At 47.0% G+C, this 16,383-nt stretch overlaps 1 protein-coding gene across 2 annotated transcripts in view; it reads right to left on the bottom strand.

The window, feature by feature from the left end:
* The window catches only part of MAPKAP1 (MAPK associated protein 1), a 194,490-nt gene that overhangs the window by 89,352 nt on the left and 88,755 nt on the right, over nucleotides 1–16,383 (bottom strand). For both annotated transcript variants that reach the window (XM_077283604.1, XM_077283605.1), the window contains exon 6: nucleotides 1,441–1,617. In XM_077283604.1, coding sequence (XP_077139719.1) covers nucleotides 1,441–1,617 — 177 coding nt within the window. The remainder of the gene's footprint in view (nucleotides 1–1,440; nucleotides 1,618–16,383) is intronic.

The following is a 16,383-nucleotide window of genomic DNA, read 5'->3' as shown; positions in this document are numbered from 1 at the left end:
TTACAGCATAGGACAGAGGTTGAATGCTGTACTGAGAGTGAGGAAATAGATTAACCCTTGCAGGCACAACCCCAAGTCACGTGCTGAGAGCGGGCACGTGACGAATTAGTGACAGCACGGAGAGGGATACGTGACAACTACCTTGTAGTCTCTTTCTGTAAATTATGTAGACACAGATAGTACTACCTTCTAGTCTTTTTCTGTAAATTATGTAGACACATAGTATCTAGTCTCTCTCTGCAAATTATGTAGACACAGATAGTACTACCTTGTAGTCTTTCTCTGTAAATTATGTAGACAAAGATAGTACTACCTTCCAGTCTCTCTGTAAATTATGAAGTTACAGACAGTACTACCTTCCAGTCTCTTTCTGAAAATTATGACGTTACGGACAGTATAACCTTCCAGTCTCTCTCTGTAAATTATGAAGTTACAAAACAGTACTACTTTCCAGTCTCTCTCTGAAAATTATGAAGTTACGGACAGTATGACCTTCCAGTCTCTCTCTATAAATTATGAAGTTACAGATAGTACCTACCTTCTCTCTAAATTATGTAGACAAACATAATATTTCCATCCAGTCTCTCTGTAAACTATGTAGACACAGATAGTACTACCTTCTAGTCTCTCTCTGTAGACACAGACAGCTTTTTTCTGTAAATTATGTAGATGTTGCTTGTTTGTTTCTGTAAATTACGTGTTAGCAAATAACAAGGCTTCTCTGTGTTTCTGTAAATGTTGTGATTGTAGATAGTACTGCCTGCCTTTTTTGATCAGTAAATACTATAGATGCAGATAGTACTGTGTTGTTGTCTCTCCCCATAAATGATGAAGGGAAATGAACACTTTTTACCTATGTGTCAAGTCATGTTGAAAAAAAGAACCTGACAAAGAAGCCAGGGAGAACAATAGTGCGGGCAGAGAGAAGGAGAAAGCAGAGACTGCACATTACTATAAGGCTACGTTCACACGATCCTTTTTTCACTGTGGAATTTTCAGGTCCTTTTTCGGGAAAATCCGCAGTGAAAAACGGCGGTGCTTCTCTCTGCGGTTTTGTGTCCTTTTTCTACTGCGGATTCCACTGCGGGTTTCCAACTGCAGTTTCCTATTGGTGCTGTCGGAAACCCGCAGCGGAATCCGCAGAAAGAATTGACATGGTACTTCTTTTTTCTGCAGGCAAATCCGCGCGGATTTGCCTGCGAAAAAAAGGATCGTCGGCACAGCGGATTTTGTTTTCCATAGGGTAACATTGTACTGTACCCTGCATGGAAAACTGCTGCGGATCCGCAGGAAAAACCGCATCGTGTGAACATAGCCTAAAGCCCATCTGAAACCTAGATGTAACTTGCTGCTTTTAAGCCAAGCGTTTACTACACCAGTAGATTATTTGTGCTTTGTTTTACTCATTTCTATACTGTCATTATTTGATTGCATACTTACATCCTTACAAATATTGACTCCTTAGCTGCTAGGTTAGGGGATGAATACTTCTCCACAAGAGCCAGGGTGCTGAAACCAAACTTGTGAATTGGTTCATTAGAGTCAAGAGGGGGAAAGTCCGTATCGACCTCCCCATCATCCTCCGCAATATGCAGGCAGAACGAGTCCACATTGTCACTGCAAGTAAACAACATAAAGGATGGGGGAGTCAATGGTGACACAATACTTTACTTATCAAAACTGGTGTACATCCAATATGGCAACCATTAATGATCCCTCTGGAATTTTCTAGGCTTCAGAAAGGCAAATCTGTCTAATTAAACAATAATATTGTTGGAAGCTACAAAGGTAGTTGTACTGGTTCTTAGTGTTCCCCAAAACAGAACAAAAAGGTGCAAACAGAATGATCAAAGCCGTCACACGTGGGAATTAAAAGGACTTTTTTTTTTTGCTATTCTTAGAGGTCTTGCTGCGCTGCGGTCACAGATGTAGAGCACAGAACGGGGGCAACTATAGTATTCAATTTTATTCTTTTGCTTATCTAGCACCAACATATTCTGTAGATCTGTGCAAACACCGTCACCAGACCCCAGAGGGGCTCACAATCTGTATAAATTATTCTTAAGGATGTACGGATAAGTAGATACATAAAGTACTGTCTCCCTCTATATACTCTAGGTGTAGACAGTGCTGTAGATATAGATAGAGATAGCACTGCCTCCCTGTAAATCAGGGGTGGGGAACCTCAGGCCCCAGGGCCATTTACGGTCCTCGATGACCTTTTATCAGGCCCCCGAGCAGATTCTCAGGGACCGCATTCTTGGGCAGGGAGGTGTATTTTGATTGCCACCAGCTCATTCATTTCTTCGTACTCTGTTAGCACACACATGCAGTGTCCAATACTGAACACTGAAGGGCATGCAATGAAAGATTACATCCTGGCACCAGTGCCAGAGTCAGAATGTACGTTGTGGGCGGAGTTTGTTAGGCCCCCGAAGGACGGTATATAAATATCCAAATGGCCCCTGGCAGGAAAAAAGATTCCCCACCCCTGATATAGATGACGTAGGTGTAGATAGTACTACCTCCCTGTAGATGTAGATACAGATAGTACTGCCTCCCTGTAGATGTAGATACAGATAGTACTGCCTCCCTGTAAATGTAGATACAGATAGTACTGCCTCCCTGTAGATGTAGATACAGATAATACTACCTCCCTGTTGATGTAGATACAGATAGTACTGCCTCCCTGTAGATGTAGATACAGATAGTACTGCCTCCCTGTAGATGTAGGTACAGATAGTACTGCCTCCCTGTAGATGGAGATACAGATAGTACTGCCTCCCTGTAGATGGAGATACAGATAGTACTGCCGCCCTGTACATGTAGATAGATAGTACTGCCTCCCTGTAGATGTAGATACAGATAGTACTGCCTCCCTGTAGATGTAGATACAGATAATACTGCCTCCCTGTTGATGTAGATACAGATAGTACTGCCTCCCTGTAGATGTAGATACAGATAGTACTGCCTCCCTGTAGATGTAGGTACAGATAGTACTGCCTCCCTGTAGATGTAGGTACAGATAGTACTGCCTCCCTGTAGATGTAGATACAGATAGTACTGCCTCCCTGTAGATGGAGATACAGATAGTACTGCCTCCCTGTACATGTAGATAGATAGTACTGCCTCCCTGTAGATGTAGATACAGATAGTACTGCCTCCCTGTAGATGGAGATACAGATAGTACTGCCTCCCTGTAGATGTAGATAGTACTGCCCCCCTGCTGATGTAGATACAGATAGTACTGCCTCTCTGTAGATGTAGATACAGATAGTACTGCCTACCTGTAGATGTAGATACAGATAGTACTGCCTCCCTGTAGATGTAGATACAGAAAATACTGCCTCCCTGTAGATGTAGATACAGATAGTACTGCCTCCCTGTAGATGTAGAAACAGATAGTACTGCCTCCCTGTAGATGTAGATACAGATAGTACTGCCTCCCTGTTGATGTAGATACAGATAGTACTGCCTCCCTGTACATGTAGATACAGATAGTACTGCCTCCCTGTAGATGGAGATACAGATAGTACTGCCTCCCTGTAGATGGAGATACAGATAGTACTGCCTCCTTGTACATGTAGATATAGTACTGCCTCCCTGTAGATGTAGATACAGATAGTACTGCCTCCCTGTAGATGTAGATACAGATAATACTGCCTCCCTGTTGATGTAGATACAGATAGTACTGCCTCCCTGTAGATGTAGATACAGATAGTACTGCCTCCCTGTAGATGTAAATACAGACAGCACTGCCTCCCTGTAGATACAGATAATACTGCCTCCCTGTAGATGTAAATACAGACAGCACTGCCTCCCTGTAGATGTAGATACAGATAGTACTGCCTCCCTGTAGATGTAGATACAGATAGTACTGCCTCTCTGTAGATGTAGATACAGAAAATACTGCCTCCCTGTAGATGTAGATACAGATAGTACTGCCTCCCTGTAGATGTAGATACAGAAAATACTGCCTCCATGTAGATGTAGATACAGATAATACTGCCTCCCTGCAGATGTAGATACAGATAATACTGCCTCCCTGTAGATGTAAATACAGACAGCACTGCCTCCCTGTAGATGTAGAAACAGATAGTACTGCATCCCTGTAGATGTAGATACAGATAGTACTGCCTCCCTGTTGATGTAGATACAGATAGTACTGCCTCCCTGTAGATGTAGATACAGATAGTACTGCCTCCCTGTAGATGTAGATACAGATAGTACTGCCTCCCTGTAGATGTAAATACAGACAGCACTGCCTCCCTGTAGATGTAAAATACAGACAGCACTGCCTCCCTGTAGATGTAGAAACAGATAGTACTGCCTCCCTGTAGATGTAGATACAGATAGTACTGCCTCCCTGTTGATGTAGATACAGATAGTACTGCCTCCCTGTAGATGTAGATACAGATAGTACTGCCTCCCTGTAGATGTAGATACAGATAGTACTGCCTCCCTGTAGATGTAAATACAGACAGCACTGCCTCCCTGTAGATGTAAATACAGACAGCACTGCCTCCCTGTAGATGTAGATACAGATAGTACTGCCTCCCTGTAGATGTAGATACAGATAGTACTGCCTATCTGTAGATGTAGATACAGATAGTACTGCCTCCCTGTAGATACAGATAGTACTGTCTCCCTGTAGATGTAGATACAGATAGTACTGCCTCCCTGTAGATGTAGATACAGATAGTACTGTCTCCCTGTAGATGTAGATACAGATAGTACTGCCTCCCTGTAGATGTAGATACAGATAGTACTGCCTCCCTGTAGATGCAGATACAGATAGTACTGCCTCCCTGTTGATGTAGATACAGATAGTACTGCCTCCCTGTACATGTAGATACAGATAGTACTGCCTCCCTGTAGATGGAGATACAGATAGTACTGCCTCCCTGTAGATGGAGATACAGATAGTACTGCCTCCCTGTAGATGGAGATACAGATAGTACTGCCTCCCTGTACATGTAGATAGATAGTACTGCCTCCCTGTAGATGTAGATACAGATAGTACTGCCTCCCTGTAGATGTAGATACAGATAATACTGCCTCCCTGTAGATGTAGATACAGATAGTACTGCCTCCCTGTAGATGTAGATACAGATAGTACTGCCTCCCTGTAGATGTAGATACAGATAGTACTGCCTCCCTGTAGATGTAAATACAGACAGCACTGCCTCCCTGTAGATGTAAATACAGACAGCACTGCCTCCCTGTAGATGTAGATACAGATAGTACTGCCTCCCTGTAGATGTAGATACAGATAGTACTGCCTCCCTGTAGATGTAGATACAGATAGTACTGCCTCCCTGTAGATGCAGATACAGATAGTACTGCCTCCCTGTTGATGTAGATACAGATAGTACTGCCTCCCTGTACATGTAGATACAGATAGTACTGCCTCCCTGTAGATGGAGATACAGATAGTACTGCCTCCCTGTAGATGGAGATACAGATAGTACTGCCTCCCTGTAGATGGAGATACAGATAGTACTGCCTCCCTGTACATGTAGATAGATAGTACTGCCTCCCTGTAGATGTAGATACAGATAGTACTGCCTCCCTGTAGATGTAGATACAGATAATACTGTCTCCCTGTAGATGTAGATAGTACTGCCTCCCTGTAGATGTAGATACAGATAGTACTGTCTCCCTGTAGATGTAGATACAGATAGTACTGCCTCCCTGTAGATGTAGATACAGATAGTACTGCCTCCCTGTAGATGTAGATACAGATAGTACTGCCTCCCTGTAGATGCAGATAGATAGTACTGCCTCCCTGTAGATGTAGATACAGATAGTACTGCCTTCCTGTAGATGTAGATAGCACTGCCTCCCTGTAGATGTAGATACAGATAGTACTGCCTCCCTGTAGATGTAGATACAGATAGTACTGCCTCCCTGTAGATGGAGATACAGATAGTACTGCCTCCCTATAGATGGAGATACAGATAGTACTGCCTCCCTGTAGATGGAGATACAGATAGTACTGCCTCGATGTCTCTCCCTATCATGTCGGCAGAAGCATGAGTGATATCTTTAAATGAAATGATGGGAGAATATGTAATGAAAACTGCTTAGAACTTAGGGAGACAATTCTCCAATTATGAGGAATAAATCTCTAGATTTCAACGGAGCAAATCGTCGATTAACACCTTCCTTTCTGGGTCAAACCCCCGACAGCGGAGAATGGATGCAACTGGTGTGGTCTTTCTGAATCTCACTCGCTGAGATATTAAGTAACAGAAATAAACAGCCTGATTGAGGATCCGAGCGCTGAACCTTTGTATCGGTTCCCTGCCGGCACCATGGGACATTGTGCCAGATGCAGAGATGAGTATGCAGGAAACCATAAGGCATGGCCGCAGAAGAGCCTCAGGCGCCAACCACAAGTGGTCATAAAAGCAGCAGTACAAACTCTTTGCGTGCATGTGCGAGGCAATGGGGACATGATGGTAATGTGGATAAAATCTGCTGCGCTGGAGAGACAGAGCCATAACTCAGTGCTGCGGAGCGTCGAGGGAAACATCCGCTGCTAAACATTCCATGGAAATGCTTCATCCAAATAAAAGGAGAGAGGTTCAAAAGGTTTCATTAAATTGATATATGCTGTGCTCAGCGTCTCAATCATATGTGCTGCAGAAACAATGTGCTGCTCTCTGGGAGAGAGCGTGTGCCGCAAAAAATCACCGGCTGCCAGAGCTTACGATCACGGCGAGGTCACCTGTAAGAAGGCCAGCGACTCTAGGCATGTAATAGGGTGCACAGCAGGAGGATGAAACGGCGTAATAACTGATACCAGCAATTGATGCAAAATTGGGGTTTCACACCAAATTTCAATGTGTGATTGCTGCTTCACGATGACCAATGTGTAAAAACTACCATTAAAGATGGTTATCCGGCTTAGAAAAAACGTTATCCAATATCCGGTTAAATCTTTTTTCAATTTTCAGGAGCGTACCACCCCCTTGCCTTACTGTTTACATGTTGGTCATTGGTCTGAACTGTCAATCTTCACCATTCCCCAATAAACTCTATGTAACGGGGTCTACCGTGCTGGAAAACCTCTTTCAGTACCACCCCGTTTTTCAGGAGGTCCACTCTGCTTTGGCTGGAGTCTGAATGAAGGACGCTGGCTGGAATTCCTTGGTTACATGGGCACATATAACAGATCACTGCTTCTCCACGTATTTCCAGTATGACAACCCTTTACTCACAGGACACAAAATATATAACACACAGGAACAGAGGGCAGGCCCACTGAAAAGCGGCAGGCCAGACAAACATTACAATAGCCGCAGGGGGCCAGAGCCTGCCGATATTTACTGTGGGAATTACAAAGGTGGGAGAGGTCAGAAGGGGGATATCTTGTCCCCTCTGCCCAGGGGCGCAGCCTGTGGGCTGATGCATCTCACATGGAAACTATTATACATACATATAACTGCACAACATAATTTGGGTGCTGAGGGGTTACGTAACACGGCTCCCCCTTTTCAGCGACGCGATAGGCATACACAGTCTGATCCTTAACGGATCGGTTTGGGGATGACCGAAGTTTATGGGGTTGGTACAAGTTCCGTTTGTCGACTTAGTCCATTGGCGTTACCGTTTTGTTTGCCGGGTCTGTAGTGGATGGTGAAGTCCAAAGGTTGTAGGGCTAAACTCCACCGCAGTAATCTGGCGTTGTCTCCGGAGACCCGATTAAGCCAGACTAGGGGATTATGGTCCGTTAGGAGGGAAAACTGTCGTCCATACAAATATGGTTGCAACTTTTTGAGTGCCCATACTACCGCCAGGCACTCCTTTTCAATGGCTGCATAGCTTACTTCACGGGGCAGTAGTTTCCAACTCAGGTAAGCTACCGGGTGTTCTTGGCCGTCCGGTCCGACTTGGCTCAGTACTGCCCCCAATCCAAACATAGAAGCGTCTAGAAGCGTTTAGTTGGATCGGGTTCGGCCAATACAGGGGTATTGGTGAGGGCGTCCTTTAGCTGGCAGAAGGCTTCCTCACACTCTGGGGTCCAGGTTACCTGGCGGGGTTGGTTCTTACGGGTCAGATCAGTGAGGGGCTTGGCTACACTGCTGTAATTGGGAACGAATTTCCTGTAATACCCCGCTGTCCCTAGAAACGCCATGACCTGGCTTTTAGTGCATGGGGTGGGCCATTTGGCTATGGCCTCAATCTTGGCTGGTTCTGGTCGCTGTTTCCCACTTCCCACCCAATGCCCTAAATACTGAAACTCTGCTTTGCCCACGTGACACTTGTTTGGGTTCAGGGTGATTCCGGCCTTGTAGATCCTGTCCAATACTGTCTCTAGGTGATTTAGATGCTCTTCCCATGTCGCGCTGTAGATGGCGATGTCATCCAGGTAGGCACAAGCATAGTCCTGGAGACCATCCAGAAGCCGGTCAGCCAGCCTCTGGAAGGTCGCCAGGGCAGTCTTCATCCCGAATGGCATAACTCGAAACTAGAATAAGCCGAACGGGGTGACAAATGCCGACTTGGGAATAGCGTCAGGACTAAGGGGAATCTGCCAGTAGCCTTTGCATAGATCGATGGTGGTCCAATACATTGCCCCCGCCAGCCGGTCTAACAACTCATCCACACGCGGCATGGGATACACATCCGTCACCGTTTTCTCATTGAGCTTACGATAGTCTGCACAAAACCGTGTAGTCCCATCCTTCTTGGGCACTAACACTACGGGGATGCCCAGGGACTATCTGACTCTTCAATGACCCCTAAACGCAACATCTCTTGTATCTCGTCGCATCCCTTCTCGTACAGACTCAGGGACGCGGAAGGGGGGTTGTCGCAGGGGGTCTGATCCTGGGTCTCAACCTTGTGTTGTGCCAGGCGAGTGTACCCTGGTCTCCCCGAAAACATCCTCTGTCGCTCCCTCAACTACGCCTCCGCCTGTTGTCTCTCCCAGGGACCTAGGTCTTCACCCCAGTGTACCTGGTCCCATGTTTTTGACCGAGTCCTTTCCCCTAAGACATCCGGCAAGGGAAGTCCGGCTAAATCCTCTGCTTCAGGTGCACAGATGGCCACTACCTCTTCAGGGTGCTCCCGGTAGGGCTACAGCATATTCACGTGGAACATGCGGATAACCCTGGGGTCGTCACAATCGGCGACATTATAGGTGGTGTCGGCTATTTTCCCCACTACCTGGTAGGGCCCCTGCCATGCAGCTTGGAACTTGTTCTGCCTAGTGGGCTCTAACACCAGCACCTTCTGTCCTATTTCCAAGGTGCGTTCTCTGGCCCTCCGATCGTACCATACGCGCTGGCGCCGCTGGGCCACCTGCATGTTCCCACATACAGCCTGGGTCAGCTCCTGTAGGCGGTCCCGGAATTCCAGCACATAAGGTACAATAGGTACCCCTTCTATGATGCCCTCCCCTTCCCAGTGTTCTAGCACTAAGTCTAGGGGTCCCCTTACCCGCCTCCCGTATACCAGTTCGAACGGGGAGAACCCCGTGGATTCTTGGGGCACCTCCCGATAGGCAAACAGGAGGTGTGGCAAGAATTTCTCCCAGTCCCTGTAGGTCCTGGTAAAAGTCCCAATGAGTTGTTTTAACGTCCCCTTAAAGCGTTCACACAACCCATTGGTTTGCGGGTGGTACGAGGCGCTTCTAATGGACTTTACACCGCACAGCTTCCACAGTTGGTTGGTCACCTCTGCTGTAAACTGGGTACCCTGGTTCGAGATAATCTCCTGGGGATATCCAACCCATGACAAAACCTGGAGCAGGACAGCCGCCACCGTCTCTGCTAGTATGTTAGGTAACGCAACCGCCTCTGGATACCGTGTGGCATAATCTACCACTGTCAATATATACCTTTTCCCTGAAGGACTGGGTTTGGCTAACGGCCATATCAGATCGACCGCTACTCGGCTAAATGGTTCCTCCACAATGGGGAGGGGGCGTAATTTGGCCTTGCATCGATCTCCCCTCTTGCCAATGCGCTGGCAACTGTCACAGGTCTGGCAGTACTGACGAACATCATAGGTTACCCCCGGCCAAGAGAAGTTTTGTGTCAGACGATGCCTGGTGCGACTGAGGCCGAAGTGCCCGGCCAAGGGTATGTCATGAGAGATTCGCAGTAACTCCTGCCTACACTTCTTGGGAACTACCAGCTGTCGTTTTATAGTGGGGCTCGTCCCGGTGTGGTGCTGCTCTGTGATCTGGTAGAGGAGTCCCTGCTTCCATACAAACTGTTCCCCTTCCAGTACCCCTCTCCCCTCCTGTGCCTTCCCACGATATCCCTCCAATGAAGGATCCTCAAGTAACTCCTTCTTAAATTCAGCTGGGGTGGCTTAAGAAATGTGTCTGGCTATGGGAATATGTGTAGGGCTGGGATGTCTTACATGGGCCTCCTCTGAGTGTGATTCCGCCTCCGCAGCTCGAGCTTGTCTCCGGGTGGTCACAGGATATGTCTCAGCCAGAGGGGCAACCAAGAAGGCAGACAACATGGGCCCCAAGTAATTTCCCAGCAAGACGTCTGCAGGCAAATCCTCCATCAAGCCGACCTCAACAACGCCATCCCCGACTCCCCAGTTCAGGTGAATCCTGGCAGTGGGCAGTCGATGTATGGCTCCCCCTGCTACACAGACTGCCACTGTCCGGTCCGTCTTCTCTTGGTCCCGGACGAGATGAGGCTTCACAAGGGTCAAAGTTGCCCCGAAATCTCTTAGTCCCTGCATACGTTTCCCATTAACCCACACGACCTGTCGATGCTGTTCTTGATTATCTGCCCGGGCTGCCTGCACGGGGTCGACTTCATGCAGCACTTCCTCCATCACTTCCACCCCCTGGTTAGTCGTAGCCCCCAATGCCGGGTCAGCTTCGCCTTGGTAGCAGTGTACAGCGGCCCGGCTGAAGGTAGCTGTTCCCGTCTTTGGCCACTGGGTACGCTGAGTCCGGTTGGGACATTGTCTTAGCAGGTGGCCCAGCTGATGGCAGGTGTGGCATCGCGCCCCAGGGGGACTGTAGTAGGCCGGGTTTTTAGCTGGTCCACCTACAATCTTCGGTGGTTTGGGGGCCTCCAGGTCCATGGGCGGACCCCTAGCGACCATCTTTGATCCGGACAACTGAGGCCTCCTGGCATCATGATGTTCATCATCATGATGTTCATCGGCCAGACGAGCGGCCTCCTCAAGAGTCGTTGGCCGCCTGTCCCGAAGCCATTCCTGTGTCTCGGGGGTTAGTCCATTAAAGAATCGTTCTAACAAGAAGAGCTGGAGGACGTCCTCCTTAGTGGTTGCTTGGCTCCCTTGTACCCACTGTAGCAGTGACCGCCTTAATTTACAGGCCTATTCAGCGTGGGTATCGGTTACGCGTTTTATAAGTCTGCAGAACTTTTGGCGGTATGCCTCTGGTGTCAGCGCATACCGGGCCAAGATCACTTCTTTGATTCGCTCATAGGCCATACAGTCCTCATCAGGTATCGTGCGATAGGCGTCCGCTGCCCAGCCTGTCAGCTTGCTGGCCAGAATCTGAACCCGTTCCTCCGGCTTCACTTGATGAAGGGCACACTGCCGCTCAAAGTCCTGCAGAAAGCCATCAATGTCTTCCTCTGCCTCCCCCAACTGTCGGAAGGCATTATACTGGATCTTTCTGTGGCTTACTGTTGAAGGTACCTGGTCGGAGGCCAGAGCTCCCCCTGCTCGCTGACTCTCCTCTCTCTGCTCTGCCATCTCCATCTTGGCCAGCTCCACTTTGGTCCGCTCTGTCATCTCCATCTTGGCTAGCTCTATCCTGGTCCGCTCGGCCATCTTTTCCTTCAGATCAGTACGCACATCAGCCATCACCTCTCGTATGATCTCTACTGCAGGGTTTGGGCCATAGAACGCCAGTCTGTTCTTTACCTCCCTCTGGAATTCAGTCTCCTCCACGATCACATTGGGGGGCGCTGCACTGTCGTGTTCCATGATGGCTGCTATCAAATCCACTTTTGTTCTGTTGCTGGCGATTAACCCTCGGGCTTCCACCAGATCTTTTAATGTAGTCCTCTTTAACTTCTGGTAGTTGTTTTCCATTCATTCCTTTCCTCCTGTAGACGGGGTATCACATCCCGCTGTCTGCCACCAGTGTAACGGGGTCTACCGTGCTGGAAAACCTCTTTCAGTACCACCCCGTGTTTCAGGAGGTCCACTCTGCTTTTAGCTGGAGTCTGAATGAAGGACGCTGGCTGGAATTCCTTGGTTACATGGGAGCATATAACAGATCACTGCTTCTCCATGTATTTCCAGTATGACAACCCTTTACTCACAGGACACAGAATATATAACACACAGGTACAGAGGGCAGGCCATTGAAAAGCGGCTGGCCAGACATACATTACAATAGCCGCAGGGGGCCAGAGCCTGCCGATATTTACTGTGGGAATTACAAAGGTGGGAGAGGTCAGAAGGGGGATATCTTGTCCCCTCTGCCCAGGGGCGCAGCCTGTGGGCTGATGCATCTCACATGGACACTATTATACATACATATAACTGCACAACATAATCTGGGTGCTGAGGGGTTACGTAACACTCTACGATTACAAAGCATTGTCTGGCTTAGAAAACCTATTCTCCAGTACCCGATTATGAACTAGTTATTTCTATCTTCAGGAGCACAACGCTCCCTCTGCCTCTTCGCTTGCCAGGGAATGGTAAAGATTGACAGTTCAGACCAATGACCAATGTGTTAATCTACCATTATAAGGCGCTGTCCGGCTTAAAAAAAAAAATCATTTTCAAGTACCCGATTATGAAATTTTCACTTCCAACTTCAGGAGCGCACCGCTCCCCTGCCTCCCCCTTGCTAAGCAATGGGGAAGATTGACAGTTCAGAGCAATGACCAACATGTAAAATCTACCATTACAAGGGGACGTCCATCTTAGAAAACCTGTTTTCCAATACCAGATTATGAAATCCTCACTTTTATTTTTAAGAGCGCACTGATCCCCTGCCTCCCTGTTTACCGCGGAATAGTGAAGATTTATAGTTTAGAGCAGGGGTGGGGAACCTTAGGCCCTGGTGTCGTTTACGGCCTGTGATGATTTTATGCGGCTCCAAGTCAGCTTTCCGGGGGCTGCAGTGCTCAGGACAACAGCTGCGTTTTGACGGCTGACGGTCCTTTAATTTTATTTTGTTCTGTGAGCCCCAGCATCTCCTGTGATGTATATGCAGCAGCCCCAGCGTCTCCTGCGGTGTAAATGCCGCAGCCCCAGCGTCTCCGGTGATGTATATGCCGCAGCCCCAGAGTCTCCTGTGGTGTATATGCCGCAGCCCCAGTGTCTCCTGTGATGTATATGCCGCAGCCCCAGCGTCTCCTGTGATGTATATGCCACAGCCCCAGCGTCTCCGGTGATGTATATGCCGCAGCCCCAGCGTCTCCGGTGATGTATATGCCGCAGCCCCAGCGTCTCCGGATATGTATATGCCACAGCCCCAGAATCTCCTGTGGTGTATATGCAGCAGCCCCAGCGTCTCCTGTGATGTATATGCCACAGCGTCTCCTGTGATGAATATGCCGCAGCCCCAGCGTCTCCTGTGATGTATATGCCACAGCGTCTCCTGTGATGAATATGCCGCAGCCCCAGCATCTCATGTGATGTACAGTTAGGTCCATATATATTTGGACAGAGACAACATTTTTCTAATTTTTGTTATAGACATTACCACAATGAATTTTAAACAAAACAATTCAGATGCAGTTGAAGTTCAGACTTTCAGCTTTCATTTGAGGGTATCCACATTAAAATTGGATGAAGGGTTTAGGAGTTGCAGCTCCTTAACATGTGCCACCCTGTTTTTAAAGGGACCAAAAGTAATTGGACAGAATAAATAATTTTAAATAAAAATGTTCACTTTTAGTACTTGGTCGAAAGCCCTTTGTTGGCAATGACTGCCTGAAGTCTTGAACTCATGGACATCACCAGACGCTGTGTTTCCTCATTTTTGATGCTCTGCCAGGCCTTCACTGCGGAGGTTTTCAGTTGCTGGTTGTTTGTGGGCCTTTCTGTCTCAAGTTTAGTCTTTAACAAGTGAAATACATGCTCAATTGGGTTGAGATCAGGTGACTGACTTGGCCATTCAAGAATATTCCACTTCTTTGCTTTAATAAACTCCTGGGTTGCTTTGGCTTTATGTTTTGGGTCATTGTCCATCTGTAGTATGAAACGACCACCAATCAGTTTGGCTGCATTTGGCTGGATCTGAGCACACAGTATGGCGGCTCTGAATACCTCAGAATTCATTCGGCTGCTTCTGTCCCGTGTCACATCATCAATAAACACTAGTGACCCAGTGCCACTGGCAGCCATGCATGCCCAAGCCATCACACTGCCTCCGCCGGGTTTTACAGATGATGGATCATGAGCTGTACCACGCCTTCGCCATACTTTTCTCTTTCCATCATTCTGGTAGAGGTTGATCTTGGTTTCATCTGTCCAAAGAATGTTCTTCCAGAACTGTGCTGGCTTTTTTAGATGTTTTTTAGCAAAGTCCAGTCTAGCCTTTTTATTCTTGATGCTTATGAGTGGCTTGCATCGTGCAGTGAACCCTCTGTATTTACTTTCATGCAGTCTTCTCTTTATGGTAGATTTGGATATTGATACGCCGACCTCCTGGAGAGTGTTGTTCACTTGGTTGGCTGTTGTGTAGGGGTTTCTCTTCACCATGGAGATTATTCTGCGATCATCCACCACTGTTATCCTCCGTGGACGCCCAGGTCTTTTTGCATTGAGGAGTTCACCAGTGCTTTCTTTCTTGCTCAGGATGTACCAAACTGTAGATTTTCCCACTCCTAATATTGTAGCAATTTCTCGGATGGGTTTTTTCTGTTTTCGCAGCTTAAGGATGGCTGTTTCACCTGCATGGAGAGCTCCTTTGACCGCATGTTTACTTCACAGCAAAACCTTCCAAATGCAAGCACCACACCTCAAATCAACTCCAGGCCTTTTATCTGCTTAATTGAGAATAACATAACGAAGGAATTGCCCATGCCTGTCCATGAAATAGCCTTGGAGTCAATTGTCCAATTACTTTTGGTCCCTTTAAAACCAGGGTGGTACATGTTAACCCTAGAACGCATACCCATAGAAATCTACACATTCACGCACCTGGGGCCTTTTAGGCCGGTTTACAATTATCATGGAATAACTCAAATAAAAATACTTTTCAAAGTTTATTGCAAAGTAAGGATGCATTCCCACTAGCGCAGGGGTCCGCCAAGACGGGATTCCGTAATGGATCTGACCTCCTGGTGACCCCAGCTAAGGCTGGCAGACGCATACCTGGGGCCTCGCAGGCCTGCCAGGTTACTTGTTTTCTATTTTCGGTAAAATTACTTTAGTTAGAATTTTGAAACTCTAGGTATTCCTCAGGTATATAGTTTTTAGTAATTTCCAGTTGTTCATATATATTTATGTTATAGGCATTTCGGTATAACAACCTTTTTTTGGGACTACCCCATATTCACGCACCTGGGGCCTTTTAGGCCTGTGTGCAAATAACACGGAATAACTCAAATAAAAATACTTTTCAAAATTTATTTTACAATTGCAAGGTAAGGATGCATTCCAACTAGCGCTGGGGTCCGCCAGGAGGGGATCCGTAATGGATCTGACCTCCTGGTGACCCCAGCTAAGGCTGGCGGAATCCCGCCATTCCGGCAGCCTTAGCTGGAGTTACCAGGAGGTCAGATCCATTATGGATCCCCTTCTGGCAAACCCCAGCACTACTGGGAACACAGCCTAAGATGTGTATATTTCAAAACATAATTATGTGCATAAAACAACAAAAAAGTAAGTAAACGGGCACGCCAAATATAGGCATTCTATATGCAATTTTTTGGTTGTAGCAAATGTTTGGAAAACATTTTTTGGTTGTTGCAAACTTGGTGCAGGAATATTTATTTGTAACTTTACATATTCCCCCGACAATTCTCGCATATTATTTTTTCGGCTGAATGTTCCTTGCATACATTTTGTCCGCAAGTAGAACAGAAACGCTCAGATTTTCTTTCCTTCTTTGCTGGACAAATATAGCAGCGCTTTCTTTTTTTTTCTCTTTGCTCTGGATGTTCCAGAAAGCGTATTCCAGATCGGATCATTGCCTCCGTAATTTGCCTTGATAAGCATATCATGCTGCTTCTCTCCATCATAGTAGGCATCAAAAGTTCATAACAAAGTTCTGTCAAAAATAGACGTCTCTTGTCTTTCCTGTTGGCATGGAATTCTGGATTAGTTTGACAATAAACAATGTTGCTATTGAGGGCTGACACATCAAGGATATTGGAAAAAAGGGCAACAGGCCAACGTTTAGTCTGCCTTTTGTACGAATACTCTCCAATCATTTCGTCCATCTTGTCGACACCTCCT

Source organism: Ranitomeya variabilis, chromosome 2 (assembly GCF_051348905.1).
Source record: "Ranitomeya variabilis isolate aRanVar5 chromosome 2, aRanVar5.hap1, whole genome shotgun sequence".
Lineage (NCBI taxonomy): Eukaryota > Metazoa > Chordata > Amphibia > Anura > Dendrobatidae > Ranitomeya > Ranitomeya variabilis.
Note: the sequence above shows the minus strand (reverse complement) of the source record. Positions and strands in the feature narration are given on the sequence as shown.